Source organism: Bos indicus x Bos taurus, chromosome 14, assembly GCF_003369695.1.
Source record: "Bos indicus x Bos taurus breed Angus x Brahman F1 hybrid chromosome 14, Bos_hybrid_MaternalHap_v2.0, whole genome shotgun sequence".
Classification (NCBI taxonomy): domain Eukaryota; kingdom Metazoa; phylum Chordata; class Mammalia; order Artiodactyla; family Bovidae; genus Bos; species Bos indicus x Bos taurus.
In genome coordinates, this window is record NC_040089.1 from 52,548,132 (window position 1) to 52,562,664 (window position 14,533).

General features: G+C 34.6%; 1 protein-coding gene across 2 annotated transcripts in view; it reads left to right on the forward strand.

Moving 5' to 3' along the window:
* CSMD3 (CUB and Sushi multiple domains 3) overlaps positions 1-14,287 on the forward strand; it is a 1,467,857-nt gene extending 1,453,570 nt beyond the window's left edge. For both annotated transcript variants that reach the window (XM_027561290.1, XM_027561291.1), the window contains 4 exons: positions 1,253-1,365; positions 3,436-3,523; positions 9,470-9,605; positions 13,490-14,287. In XM_027561290.1, coding sequence (XP_027417091.1) covers positions 1,253-1,365; positions 3,436-3,523; positions 9,470-9,605; positions 13,490-13,649 — 497 coding nt within the window. In that variant the 3' untranslated portion in view covers positions 13,650-14,287. The remainder of the gene's footprint in view (positions 1-1,252; positions 1,366-3,435; positions 3,524-9,469; positions 9,606-13,489) is intronic.
* The last annotated feature ends 246 nt before the right edge of the window (positions 14,288-14,533 follow it).

A 14,533-nucleotide genomic window follows, 5' to 3' on the forward strand; every position in this document is an offset into this window, starting at 1 on the left:
AGCATCATTTTGTATTGTTGAATGGCTCTACACTAAAGCCAAAATAAAAATATTAGAAGTTAATATGTATTTTAATTTAAAATATATATACAATTACATGATATAAATTGAATTAAAGGAATGCATTTAAATTGTGACTACTGATCTATTTAATTTTGAAACATGAGTTTTATTTTTATTCTGTATGAGAGTTGGCACTAAATAAATATATATTTATCCTAATCAAATTTCTACAAATGTAGGAAAATAAACATAAATAATTAGACCAATTTAACTTGCTAACACTGTCTACATAGAATTAATTATAACATTTTTCCAGCAACTTTGATTACTTTTGTGTCTTTTCTCTATTATAATTTATAGATCAAGATCTATGTATTATGTTTATACTCCCAGCTTATTTTTATGATACCTTATTGCTTAGGTGAAATAGTAAGTGAATGAATTAGTGAGTCATTTCAACTATCAGTTAATCACAAAATTTTTACTTAGAATATGATTTTATACAGTTCCCCAAAACACATTTTTATTCCACTTATTTATACTCTCAGAGTACTCTTATTCAGGAAAAAATAAAATAAAATGAATACATTTGCTTCTCTTCTTTATGCCACATTCTGTATTTACTTTCTTGAACTAAAAATTCTACTTGATTTTTGTGATCCAGCTCAAATACTCTTTCTTAATAAGCATTTCCTAATCACTCTGGTGTGAAATGATCCTTCTTTCTTTTGGCCTTTAATTCATCATATTCTCTATCTCTGTCATTATATCTCCTGTTTCATCAGAAATTCTTATAAACATCACATTTTTAGATAGGAACCACATATTCATCTTTGCGATTCCAGTAGCACCTCAAATATTCTTTTTCTAAGGGTGGGCTTGTACTTAATTATTAAGGAAAATGTCAAGAGTTTCAACATTTGATTCATACCCTTGAGTATTTTAAATCTGACTGATGAAATAAATCATTTTTACAACAATCATGGAATGATGTTATTAATAACAATAATATTTGATTTTAATAGCATACGTAATTTAAACCCCACAGTAATAGTTAAGTTGAGAATTTCAGCTGAGAGATTGCTATATTTTGCAGGATTTGTGAAAAAGCATGAAAATGGGCTTGATTTGTTGCTTTTTTTCCTTTTCTTATCACATGTATTTATGATATATTTAAGGAGCTATAGATAATAAAGTGAAACATAACTACTTGCAAAATTAGTAGACTAAACATCCTTATATTTTACAGGAGTATATAAAAGCCAAGAAGCTCGCCTAATGTTACACATCTATCTCATTAAAGTACCAGCTCAAGCTTCTGTGAAGAAAATGAAGGAGGAAAATTGGGCCATGGATGGCTTTGTAAGTATATTTCTTTAAAAGTCTGCTGCTAAACTTAATAACACATTTGTGCTATGGTTTGTCATTAAAATTACAGAAAAATGTAAGTTTCTAAATTGAGCTAGTTAAATGCACACACATAAAATGGCAAAACTACTATTATGACTAATTTATTTTGAAAAAATAAATGATTCAGTATAAATACTTAGTAATCTAGTGTGTCTAAACTACTGAAGCCTATGACCTACAGAAGGTTTTCCTTGTAAAAGTTTTGTTACTTCAGAGCATATAGTCAGAGTTCCCATGGTCATTTTATCAAAGACTTCTGGGCAGTGTGTAAGTATAAGATTTGTTGCTTCCAACTGCCAGTTTAGAAATTCCATTCACTTAAGTGACTGAATAGAACAGGGTAACTCCAAAGTGAGGTTATGGTAACTGTTCAGAGGAAGTGGCTCACATAACTTCTTCTTCATAGCCAACTTTATAAAATTTTCTAAATATGAAGAGTAAATTTGGTTTCTGAGGGAAAATAAAAAGTGCATCCTGTTTCCCTTTCTGTGCCATTATTCATGGAGTTGAGGTCTAACTCATCTTCAGTGCACTTAGATTGTTTCATTTAGGAAACAAATAAAATGAATACATTCATTTAACTATTAGAGTTTGAGCTTTTCTTTTTAGAAGCATTTTGTGTCTAAAAATGACCTTGCCCAGGGTATTTCTGATAATAAGGAATAAATCACTTGTGAAATGTCAGACTTACATGAATAATTTGGTATAATATTTTGCTTTTTAGGGCGAGGATGCAAGGTTTTTTGCAGCTTTCACAAGAACATACATGACTTAGATAACATTGAAAATAATCAGGACAAACTTTGGGGTAAATTCATATGACTAGTTATCAGCAACACTGAAATGTATCAACTCATATTTTATTAGTGAGATCAAATAACACTATGCATGTGACCTATTTTTTATGTATAGAACTTTACATGCAAGGTACAGTTAATAGCATTTGCAGGATTAGGTAGAGTCACAAAATCTCAGGCTCAGCATGCAACAAGTTCTTTCTCATGTTTCTGGGGCTAGCTTGGGGGGCTCCATTTGAAGCTGTGGTATCAAGTTCAGGTTGCTCCAGGTGTCTCATATCAGGTCCAGGCTGGAGGGACAGCAGCTGCCAGGAACATGTCCTTCTCTTGCCAAAGGCCTGAAACTCTGAGGGGCAAAGTGGAAATATGTCTCCCTTATTTTAACAGCCCTATTGAGATATAATCCATGTACCCTACTCATTTAAAGTGTACAGTTCAGTAGTTCTTACTATATTTACAGATGTGTAACCATCACCACAGTTGATTTTAGAATATTTCCATCACCTCAAAAAGAAACCATATCCTTTACCTATAGCCCAACCCATCCACCCCTCCTTTCTCCCCCAAATCCCAGCAACCACAACTCTATTTTCTGTCTAGATTTCACTGTTCTAGGCTTTCATATTTATGAATCATACAATCCCTGGTCTTTTGTGACTATGGATTATATGGTTTCTTTCACTTATAATGGGAAACATGCCTCTTAAGGCCTAGGCTTGGAACTGACTTATTGTCAATTCCACCCACATTCCATTGGCCAAAGCAAGTCACAGGACAAAATCCAACTCACTGAGGAAGAATGAATACACTTTTTATGAATTTAATGGGAAGGGAGAAAATTGTGCCTGTATGCTGAACAGTAATTGAATCTACAAAGTACAGTATTATATTTTAATTTTTAATTGACTACTTGCCTTATTCTGTTTTATCATATCCTTGGTCTTTTTCTTGACAATCAGTTTCTTCACCTAAAAGAAATCTATAAATCTGTATCATTATATTAATAACTAATCCCCCTTATTTCCAGTATCCTAATTAAAGATGAAAATTTTCATTTTATTTTTAATAATGGTAAATTTGCATGATGTTCTGTTTTACACAGAAGATATGGAGGAAGGAATTGTGCATAATATTCATTTTATATTAAGTCTGAATATTTTCTAAGACTGGGAAAATATATCTGTGGCCAACTTTTATGTTTAATCAAACTTATAAATATTTTTAGGTTTCTGCTGAGCCTGATGGAGCTACTTATGTATTTCAAGGATTTATTCAGGGTAAAGATTATGGGCAATTTGGACTACAAAGACTAGGTAATGTAGTCATTTTCATTTTCATGTACTTTATTACTCAAGATATCATAAGAAAATATAATGGATTCTGTACATTAGGCACACTTACTGCATTTTGAATTTTGCATTGTCAGGACTATACATTGATACACTTGATAGCCTTCTAAATAAGTACAGTCTTTAAAATATTGGTTCTCTGTGTTCCACCTCAATACAGTGTTTAGTTTTTCATCATATTTCTAATAAATATGACAAACTGCCTTTCCCTCAAGCAAGTAAAAAGGAGAAAAAGTGATAAAGATTTGAAATAAAATTTTAAACTGTGAATGATTTTATCTTATGAGAATTGTATTGCTTCTCTTCCATTTGAATATCTTTGCAATTTTCTTACTGCCCCACCAAAAAAAAAAAAACCAATGTAGTGGCACTTTGAGAAACTCATAGAATCTGGAAAGGGAAAATTACTTTGAGGAGTGAACCATTGTGGGGGCTTTGTGCTAGTCAGATATGTAAATTTTCTGTGGTGGGAGGTACAGGGTTTTGTCATTTTTATTCCCAACTCTTCTCAAACATATCTAAATATTTAATAGTCTCGTTTGAATGTATTTATTAACACACCTTTTGGTGTACAATTTTCCTAAAGTATACTGTATCTCATTATTATATTGTGGTAGTAATGCATAAACAGTAAATCCATGTTCTAAAAACTACTCCTTGATGTTTATCTTTAAAATTCCATTGCTTTGAACTTTTATGTAAATTTTCTGAGTCCCTGGAAAATTAAAATACAAAATGGTACTAATATTTTTAACCTTGACTAGGGTATGACTTCAGTTCAGTTCAGTCTCTCAGTCATGTCCATTCTTTGAGACCCCATGGACTGCAGCACGCCAGGCTTCCCTGTCCATTACTAGCTCCCGGAGTTTACTCAAATTCACATCCACTGAGTCGGTGATACCATCCAACCATCTCATCCTCTGTTGTCCCCTTCTCCTCCCACCTTCAGTCTTTCCCAGTAGCAGGGTCTTTTCCAAGGAGTCAGTTCTTCGCATCAGGTGGAAGAAGTATTGGAATTTCAGCTTCAGCATCAGTCCTTCCAATGAATATTCAGACTGGATTCCTTTTGGATTGATCTCCTTGCAGACCAAAGGGACTCTCAAGAGTCTTCTCCAACACCACAGTTCAAAAGCATAAATTATTCAGCACTCATCTTTCTTTATAGTTCAACTCTCACATCCATACGTGACTACTGGAAAAACCATAGCTTTGACTAGATGGACCAAAGTAATGACTCTGCTATTTAATATACTGTCTAGGTTTGTCATAACTTTTCTTCCAAGGAGCAAGTGTCTTAATTTCATGGATGCAGTCACCATCTGCAGTGATTTTGGAGCACACCCCCTACAAAAAAAATAAAGTCTCTCGCTGTTTCCATTGTTTCCCCATCTATTTGCCATGAAGTGATAGTACTGGATGCATAATCTTCATTTTCTGAATGTTGAGTTTTAAGCCAACTTTTTCATTCTCCTCTTTCACTTTTATTAAGAGGCCCTTTAGTTCTTCTTCACTTTCTGCCATAAGGTGTTATCTGCATATCTAAAGTTATTGATATTTCTCCCAGAAATCTTGATTCCAGCTTGTGCTTCATCCAGCCCAGCATTCCACATGATGTGCTCTGCGTATAACTTAAATAAACAGGGTGACAATATGCAGCCTTGACATACTCCTTTCCTGATTTGGAATCAGTCTGTTGTTCCATGTCCAGTTCTAACTGTTGCTTCTTGACCTGCATACATATTTCTCAGGAGGCAGGTCAGGTAGTCTGGTATTCCCTTCTCTTGAAGAATTTTCCACAATCAGCTGTGATCCACACAGTCAAAGGCTTTGGCATAGTTAATAAAGCATGACTTAGTTGAACATTTGATATAGTTGAATGTTTTTTTAAAAAGTAAATCAGCTTTCCCCAGATGAACAATAATAAGGAGATGTCATTTCAGATAATGTCTTGCCACAATTGTTAGTTTTAAAATCAGTAGAAGACATTCACTAATATAGTACATTGTCACAGTCGTATAATTGAATACAAGATTTTTTCACATTATATTCCCCAAATCATCTCAAGCACTGCATGTCTAAAACAGAACCTATTAAGAAGAAAAAGAAACTATTTTTCTGAAAAAAAGAGTTTGCTATTTATTTCTCTTCCATAGTCCCTGTCAACACATTGACAAATCTCATTTTTCTCATCTTTTAGCTAGGCTAATGTAGGCAAAATTATACGATACTGAAAGAGGAACTCCACAGGTCAGTACATGCCCAATACACTGGAGATCAGTGGAGAAATAACTCCAGAAAGAATGAAGGGATGGAGCCAAAGCAAAAACAATACCCAGTTGTGGATGTGACTGGTGATAGAAGCAAGGTCCGATGCTGTAAAGAACAATATTGCATAGGAACCTGGAATGTCAGGTCCATGAATCAAGGCAAATTGGAAGTGGTCAAACAAGAGATGGCAAGAGTGAATGTCAACATTCTAGGAATCAGTGAACTAAAATGGACTGGAATGGGTGAATTTAACTCATATGACCATTATATCTACAACTGTGGGCAGGAATCCCTTAGAAGAAATGGAGTAGCCATCATGGTCAACAAAAGAGTCTGAAATGCAGTACTTGGATGCAATCTCAAAAACGACAGAACGATCTCTGTTCGTTTCCAAGGCAAACCAACCATTCAATATCACAGTAATCCAAGTCTATGCCCCAACCAGTAATGCTGAAGAAGCTGAAGTTGAATGGTTCTATGAAGACCTACAAGACCTTTTAGAACTAACACCCAAAAAGATGTCCTTTTCATTATAGGGGACTGGAATGCAAAAGTAGGAAGTCAAGAAACACCTGGACTAACAGGCAAATTAGCCTTGGAATACAGAATGAAGCAGGGCAAAGACTAATTGAATTTTGCCAAGAAAATGCACTGGTCATAGCAAACACCCTCTTCTAACAACACAAGAGAAGACTCTACACATGGGCATCACCAGATGGTCGACACCGAAATCAAATTGATTATATTCTTTGCAGCCAAAGATGGAAAAGCTCTATACAGTCAACAAAAACAAGACCAGGAGCTGACTGTGGCTCAGATCATGAACTCCTTATTGACAAGTTCAGACTGACATTGAAGAAAGTAGGGAAAACCACTAGACCATTCAGGTCTAGTGACCTGAATCAAATCCCTTATGACCTAAATCAAATCCCTTATGATTATACAATGGAAGTGAGAAATAGATTTAAGGGCCTAGATCCGATAGATAGAGTGCCTGATGTGAACTGAGGTTTGTGACATTGTACAGGAGACAGGGATCAAGATCATCCCCATGGAAAAGAAATGCAAAAAAGCAAAATGGCTGTGTGAGGAGGCCTTACAAATAGCTGTGAAAAGAAGAAAAGCAAAAAGCAAAATAGAAAAGAAAAGATACAAGCATCTGAATGCAGAGTTCCAAAGAATAGCAAGAAGAGATAAGAAAGCCTTCCTCAGCGATCAATGCAAAGAAATAGAGGAAAACAACAGAATGGGAAAGACTAGAGATTTCTTCAAGAAAATTAGAGAAACAAGGGAACATTTCATGCAAAGATGGGCTCGATAAAGGACAGAAATGGTATGGACCTAACAGAAGCAGAAGATGTTAAGAAGAGGTGGCAAGAATACGCAGAAGAACTATACAAAAAAGATCTTCATGACCGAGATAATCATGACGGTGTGATCACTCACCTAGAGCCAGACATCCTAGATGTGAAGTCAAGTGGGCCTTAGAAAGCATCAATACAAACAAAGCTAGTGGAGGTGATGGAATTCCAGTTGAGCTATTTCAAATCTTGAAAGATGATGCTGTGAAAGTGCTGCACTCAATATGCCAGAAAATTTGGAAAACTCAGCAGTGGTCACAGGACCGGAAAAGTCAGTTTTCATTCCAATCCCAAAGAAAGGCAATGCCAAAGAATGCTCAAACTACCACACAATTGCACTCATCTCACACGCTAGTAAAGGAATGCTCAAAATTCTCCAAGCCAGGCTTCAGGAATATGTGAACCATGAACTTCATGATGTTCAAGCTGGTTTTAGAAAAGGCAGAGGAACCAGAGATCAAATTGCCAACATCTGCTGGATCATGGAAAAAAGCAAGAGAGTTCCAGAAAAACACCTATTTCTGCTTTATTGTCTATGCCAAAGCCTTTGTGAAGATCACAATAAACTGTGGAATATTCTTCAAGAGGTGGGAAGCAACAATTAGAACTGGACATGGAACAACAGACTGGTTCCAAATAGGAAAAGGAGTACATCAAGGCTGTATATTGTCACCCTGCTTATCTAACTTATATGCAGAATACATCATGAGAAACGCTGGACTGGAAGAAGCACAAGCTGGAACCAAGATTGCCGGGAGAAATATCAATAACATCACATATGCAGATGACACCACCTTTGTGGCAGAAAGTGAAGAGGAACGAAAAAGCCTCTTGATGAAAGTGAAAGAGGACAGTGAAAAAATTGGCTTAAAGCTCAACATTCAGAAAACGAAGATCATGGCATCCAGTCCCAGCACTTCATGGGAAATAGATGGGGAAACAGTGGAAACAGTGTCAGACTTTATTTTTCTGGGCTCCAAAATCACTGCAGATGGTGACTGCAGCCATGAAATTAAAAGACGCTTACTCCTTAGAAGAGAAGTTATTACCAACCTAGATAGCATATTCAAAAGCAGAGACATTACTTTGCCAACAACCGTCCATCTAGTCAAGGCTCTGGTTTTTCCAGTGGTCATGTATGGATGTGAGAGTTGGACTGTGAAGAAGGCTGAGCACCGAAGAATTGATGCTTTTGAACTGTGGTGTTGGAGAAGACTCTTGAGAGTCCCTTGGACTGCAAACAGATCCAACCAGTCCATTCTGAAGGAGATCAGCCCTGGGATTTCTTTGGAGGGAATGATGCTGAAGATGAAACTCCAGTACTTTGGCCACCTCATGCGAAGAGTTGATTCATTGGAAAAGACTCTGATGCTGGGAGGGATTGGGGGTAGGAGGAGAAGGGGATAACAAAGGATGAGATGGCTGGATGGCATCACTGACTTGATGGATGTGAGTCTGAGTGAACTCCGGGAGTTGGTGATGGACAGGGAGGCCTGGCATGCTGCGATTCATGGGGTCGCAAAGTGTCGGACATGACTGAGCGACTGAACTGAACTGAATGTCATAACCATTTACTCAGTACCAAGGAGAACACTCCTAAATCCTATGCCTTCTTACACCCTTCTTCCTTCATCCACACAGATAACTTCTGTTTATTTGAAATATGAAATGTTCCTGGAAATCTATCTTTTCATGCTCTTCCTAGTGCTATAGTTCCCATCTTAATTTCCATTTTTATCTGGGATGTCTTCAAACTACTCCTGCTTTCAGACCAGACTCTCTCAAGTCCATCTCACCTTAGTCACTGTTTAAAATCTTGTATATAACCACTGAGCAGTTTTTTCCCCTACACATCTTCAGTTCTTCCTCACTGTAGGTGGGTGAAAATGTTGAGCTCTTTAGAATAATATTTATGCCTTTTCAAATGTTTATTATTTTAGCCTCCTTTTCCTATCACATATCTTTTCTATACAGATATGCCTAACATTAATTCATGCTTCATATATACACTTATTTATGGCTCTGTATTCTTCCTACAGTTGTTATTAACTAAAGTTCAGAGACTGAGCTTATTGTTCATTCTGTATCCTTTCCTGGAAAAATATACATAGTAGGTGTTGTGTAAAATTGTGTGGAAATGAAGGAGTTTTGTGAATTATTTTTGTATTTCCAAGTAGATAAATATCTTGAGCAAGGAATAAATTAATTGGTTTCTAAAAAATATCAAGTTGATAAAAGATACCTAATTTTTTATTTGTATGTTATTTTTTTCCTTCTATAGGACTGAATATGTCAGAAGGCTCAAATTCTTCAAATCAACCTCATGGTACAAATAGTAGTTCCGTGGCCATTGCTATTCTGGTGCCTTTTTTTGCACTTATATTTGCAGGATTTGGATTTTATCTCTATAAACAAAGGTAAGTTTATTGATGTTAAGTATAAAATGTTTCCCAAATCTATATTTTATGTTCTTTTTACTCTCCAATTCAAATTCTAACTTCTGTTTTGTTTTTTTTGTTTTTTTTTTTGGTCTGAATTGTTGTAGCAAATATAACCACAGTTTGTTAAAACCGTTATTTCCTCTGCCCATCATCCCATCACCCCACTATACACACAACTAAAATTGCTCTGTTGAGTTGTGCAAACATTCAACTTTATTCTTTCTCCTTTTTGTCTGTCAATTTTCTGGAATGTAACTAATTGTATAAGTTATTTTTATACTATCCATGCTGAAACTATAGTTTACAAAATCTAAGTTAAGGTTTAAAATGAACAGGTGATATCTGCTGCCACGTGTCTTTAGAGAACAAGGAAGAAGTTTATGTTTAAACCTCTTAGTTTACATGACAGTACTGACAGATTTTACCCAGGCTGACAGATGATAAAATCTTCTAGTCTTCTCATTTATCTTCTGTTGCTTTTAGAAAATGCTGCAGTTAGTATATTTGTTATATATCTCACATATGACTGTATAGATTATCAGTTGACCCCTCTTTGCTATGTCCATTACAACATCTTGATGAAGGGCTTTAGTATGCAGTTAATCCACTATTTGAGACCATCGCTTATTAAGGAAACAAAAAAAGGCAAAAAAAAAAAAAAAGGAGAAGAAGAAAGTATGCTGGTAACCAGATAACTAAATGAATACCTTATTTTTTAAATCAAAACTAATATCATTATTATAAATGCCAGTCTGTATTATCTAAGAATGATTTAATTAATATTATGCAAATTTGTAACAATTGTGCATTAACAGTCATTCAGGCCTTGTCAATATCAGATGTTGTTAATGATAAAAATCATCACTAAATTTATTTATAAAGCAAGCTATGCTAATCATTTTTTATTATTGTGGTAAAATGCACATAAAATGATTTAAACCATTGTAGATATACAATTCAGTGACATTTAGTATACTCACAATGTCACAAAACCATCAGCCTAAAAGGAAACTGTACCCACTAAACAGTCACTCCCTACTCCTCCTACCCCTGTCTCAGGTAATTACTTTGGTTCACCTTCTGCATATTATATATATATGGAATCATACAATATGTGACATTTTGTATCTGGCTTCTTAAATATAATATAGTGTTTTCAAGGTTATCCTTATCATACTACACATCTACATATTATTGACTATGTGGCTGAATAATATTCCATTGTATGTTTGAATATGTTATGTTTAAATATGTCCATTCATCAGCTGATGGATATTTGGATTATTCCTATGTTTGAGCTATTGTGAACAGTGCTGCTATACACATCTGTGTACAAGTTTTATTCAGACGCCTGTTTCAGTTTTTTGAGTATGCATTCAAGAATGAAATTCTTGGATTATATGGTAATCCTTCATTTAACCTTTTTCCTTCATTTAACCACATTTAATATGGTTTCCCTGGTGGCTCAGATGGTAAAGCGTCTACCTGCAATGCAGGAGACCCGGGTTCAATCCGTGGGTTAGGAGGATTCCCTGGAGAAGGAAATGGCAACCCACAAAAGTATTCTTGCCTAGAAAATCCCATGGACAGAAAAGGGCCTGATAGGTTGCAGTCCACGGGGTCACAAAGAGTTGGACACGACTGAGTGATTTCCTTTTCATTTAACCATCCTAGTGAACTGTATTTCGTTGTGATATTGATCTGCATTTCCCTAATTACTAATTATATTGGGCGTTTTTCATGTGTCTGCTAGTCATTTGTCTACATTCTTTGAAGAAATACCTATTCAAATTCTTTGCCCATTTTTAAAATTGACTAATTTGTCTTATTTTTGAGGTATAAGAGTTCTCCATATATTCTGGATACTAAACCCTTTTCAGATACATGGTTTGCAAATATTTCTCTTTCCGTGGGTTGTAGTTACAGTTTCTTGATAGTATCCTTTGATATACCAAATTTTTCATTTTTATGAAGTCCAATTTATTTCTTTTTTCTTCTGTTACTTTGCTCTTAGTATTATACCTAAGAGACCATTGCCAAATGCAAGGTCATGAAGGTTTACCTATGTGTTTTCTCCTAAGTATTTTATAGATTTTGCTCTTATGTTTAGAACATTGATTAGTTTTAAGTTAATTTTTATTGATAGTATAAACTTTTCTAAAGTTTGATGTTATTTTCCTTAAAGTTGTTGCTTAATATTTGCAGAAACAAATCTTTTAAATCTTTGTGATCCTTACCTAATTAGAAGGAAATGATGTTGCTTCTGTTTTTATTGTGAATCTAGTTTAAAAAAGAGAAATGAATGTGATCGATTAGAATTATGCACCTGGCAAGAGCAAGTTGTAAGCAATATAATTTACATTATATAACTATATATATGTATATATAGATGATGCTATTGAAAGCAATTTTAGATAGATTTTTTTAAATGTTATCATACAAATCCCTGACAATTTTTAATACAGAGAAAAATTCAGAAAATGTGCTAAGGATAGGACAATCACAGAGTGGCAAATACAAATTATAATAAAATAAGTAGTTGAAATTTTGTGTTATTTGTTGTAAGCAAAAGAGAATTATTTTAAGGCCTTTTTAGGAATTAAATTTGAGGAACCCATAGGGGTAAGTATGCTTTTGTTGCTGTTGTTCAGTCCCTAAGTTTTGTCCAACTTTTGCGACCCTGTGGAGTACAGCACACCAGGCTTCCCTGTCTTTCACTATCTCCCAGAGTTTGCTCAAACTCAAGTATGCCTTTGATCATTTGATTTACACGTAAAATTATAATTTTATTTACAAATGATTTTTTTGCAATTTGATTTTTTATCATTTGATTTACAAATGTCAGCAAATTATGCTGTAGGATGTGGGAAAGAGAAACTAGAAATAAACATTAGTCAAAAGTGAGACAAAAAATAAAGGAGGGATTCAAAATGAACACCTTATACCAGCCAGCTTAGATTCCATGTGTTTTGTTAACTAATAGCAAATATTCAGTTATCAGGAACTCTGGAAACTATTTCATGACATGATATATCAGTGTAGTTAGTCATTTTGTCTTTGAGATTTTGAGTTTACTTGTTCTAATGTATATAATTTTAAGCCAATTGAGTATTTATGTTTCTGGGATACTCTAAGCACTTTCCAAAACTAGGTGTCAGTATCAGATGTCTGCTTTTCTTGGGACTCCCTTCTTATTACCGCAGAATGAACTCCTTATTGTCATTCAAGTCTCAGATTAAATTTTACTTCCTTATTTTCTTTATTACCTCTCCTAACATGGCTCCCAGTTACTTCTGGTCATATCAACCATTTTCCTTTTCAGCAAAACAATTTTCATTATCTTGTTTCATTTTTCTTGTTTATTTTTAATTTGTTCATTGCTGTCCTTGTAATATGAGAGTAATGAGTTTGTATGTTTTTTGTAAAAAAGAAAAATTATATATCCAATGCCTAGGGTCATGCCTAGCATGTAATGGATGCTCAATAAATACTTGAGGAATGAATAGTAATGAGATTTGAATTCATCATCATCATAATTTAGCTATATTTTACATGATCATTTATGATAACATTATCTCATAAGAAAATTTATAAGACTAGCCATAATATTTATTTATACTTATATTACTCATATTGGTACCATTTATAAATATATATTGTATGTAAATAATAAAAGTCATTCATGATTTAAAAGTGACAGGTAAATTATTCAAATTTGATGAATTGTGGTTTCTCAATATTTTCAAGTTATATTATCCATTAACAGTGATAACTCAAGTATTGATATATTGTGTTTGAGTTCTATTCTGCTGTTTCTGGAAGAAAGTTAATGTATAACTAATTAGTGTTCTCATCTACAGGACTGCACCCAAAACCCAGTATACAGGATGTTCAGTTCATGAAAATAACAATGGCCAAGCAGCTTTTGAAAATCCCATGTATGACACCAACACAAAGTCAGTGGAAGGGAAGGCAGTACGGTTCGATCCCAACTTGAACACAGTCTGCACAATGGTATAACGTGGCAGCTTTGGCCTTCTTCAGAAGCTTGGAAATCGACACACAAAACAGTGCACACTTAGTTCACTGACAAACAAATCAAAGCACACTTATCAGGACTTGCTGGGTCACCTTTTCCTGTGGAATGATAGAGAAGAGTGTTTTTTCATAAACTGGACCATAATTCTTCTTCATGTTTACCATGGAGAATTTTACAGAAATTTGGCTGCACTCCGAGAGTGCTTACTCACAGTTTATTTGCTTTTTTTAAAAAGGAGATTATTCTAAAACATAAACTTATTTGCATATATTGGAGGAGCATCCACTATCAGTATTTCTGTGCTTTATAAACTATATTAGAGGGACTGGGTTTAAAACAATGATATAGGGTAGAAAATAAGAGCTATACTTACAAGAGTCAATAGATCACTGACTTCTCTTTAACTGTCATGAGCTGTATCACGCCCGTAAGTCTGTATTTTTCACCACTCTATCAGCTGTTCCTTCCTTTTAATTGAGTCATTGTTTTCTTCATTTCCCTGGTTATTTCAGATTGAGTCATGCCCTGAAATGTTTATGAGCTAATTTATGTCACAGATGAGATAAGAGTGCCCACTCTGATTTGATGCTTTCTGGTTGTTTTCTTCAGTATCATACTGCTACCTTTTTTTAGACTGGTTGTCATAGTTTCTGTAAATGGCAAGCTCATCATGCTATCTTCCTGATTTCCCTCATTATGTTGTAACCAATATTATTCAGTGAGCCATGGGGTAAGTGTTTAACTCCTTGCTTCAATCTTTTTTGTCCCTCAGAAACAACCTTAGCTGGCAAAAACTGTCTATAATAATCATGATTTTGCAGTTATCTGAGATACCGAACTTACCATTCTTTACCATTCTTTCTAA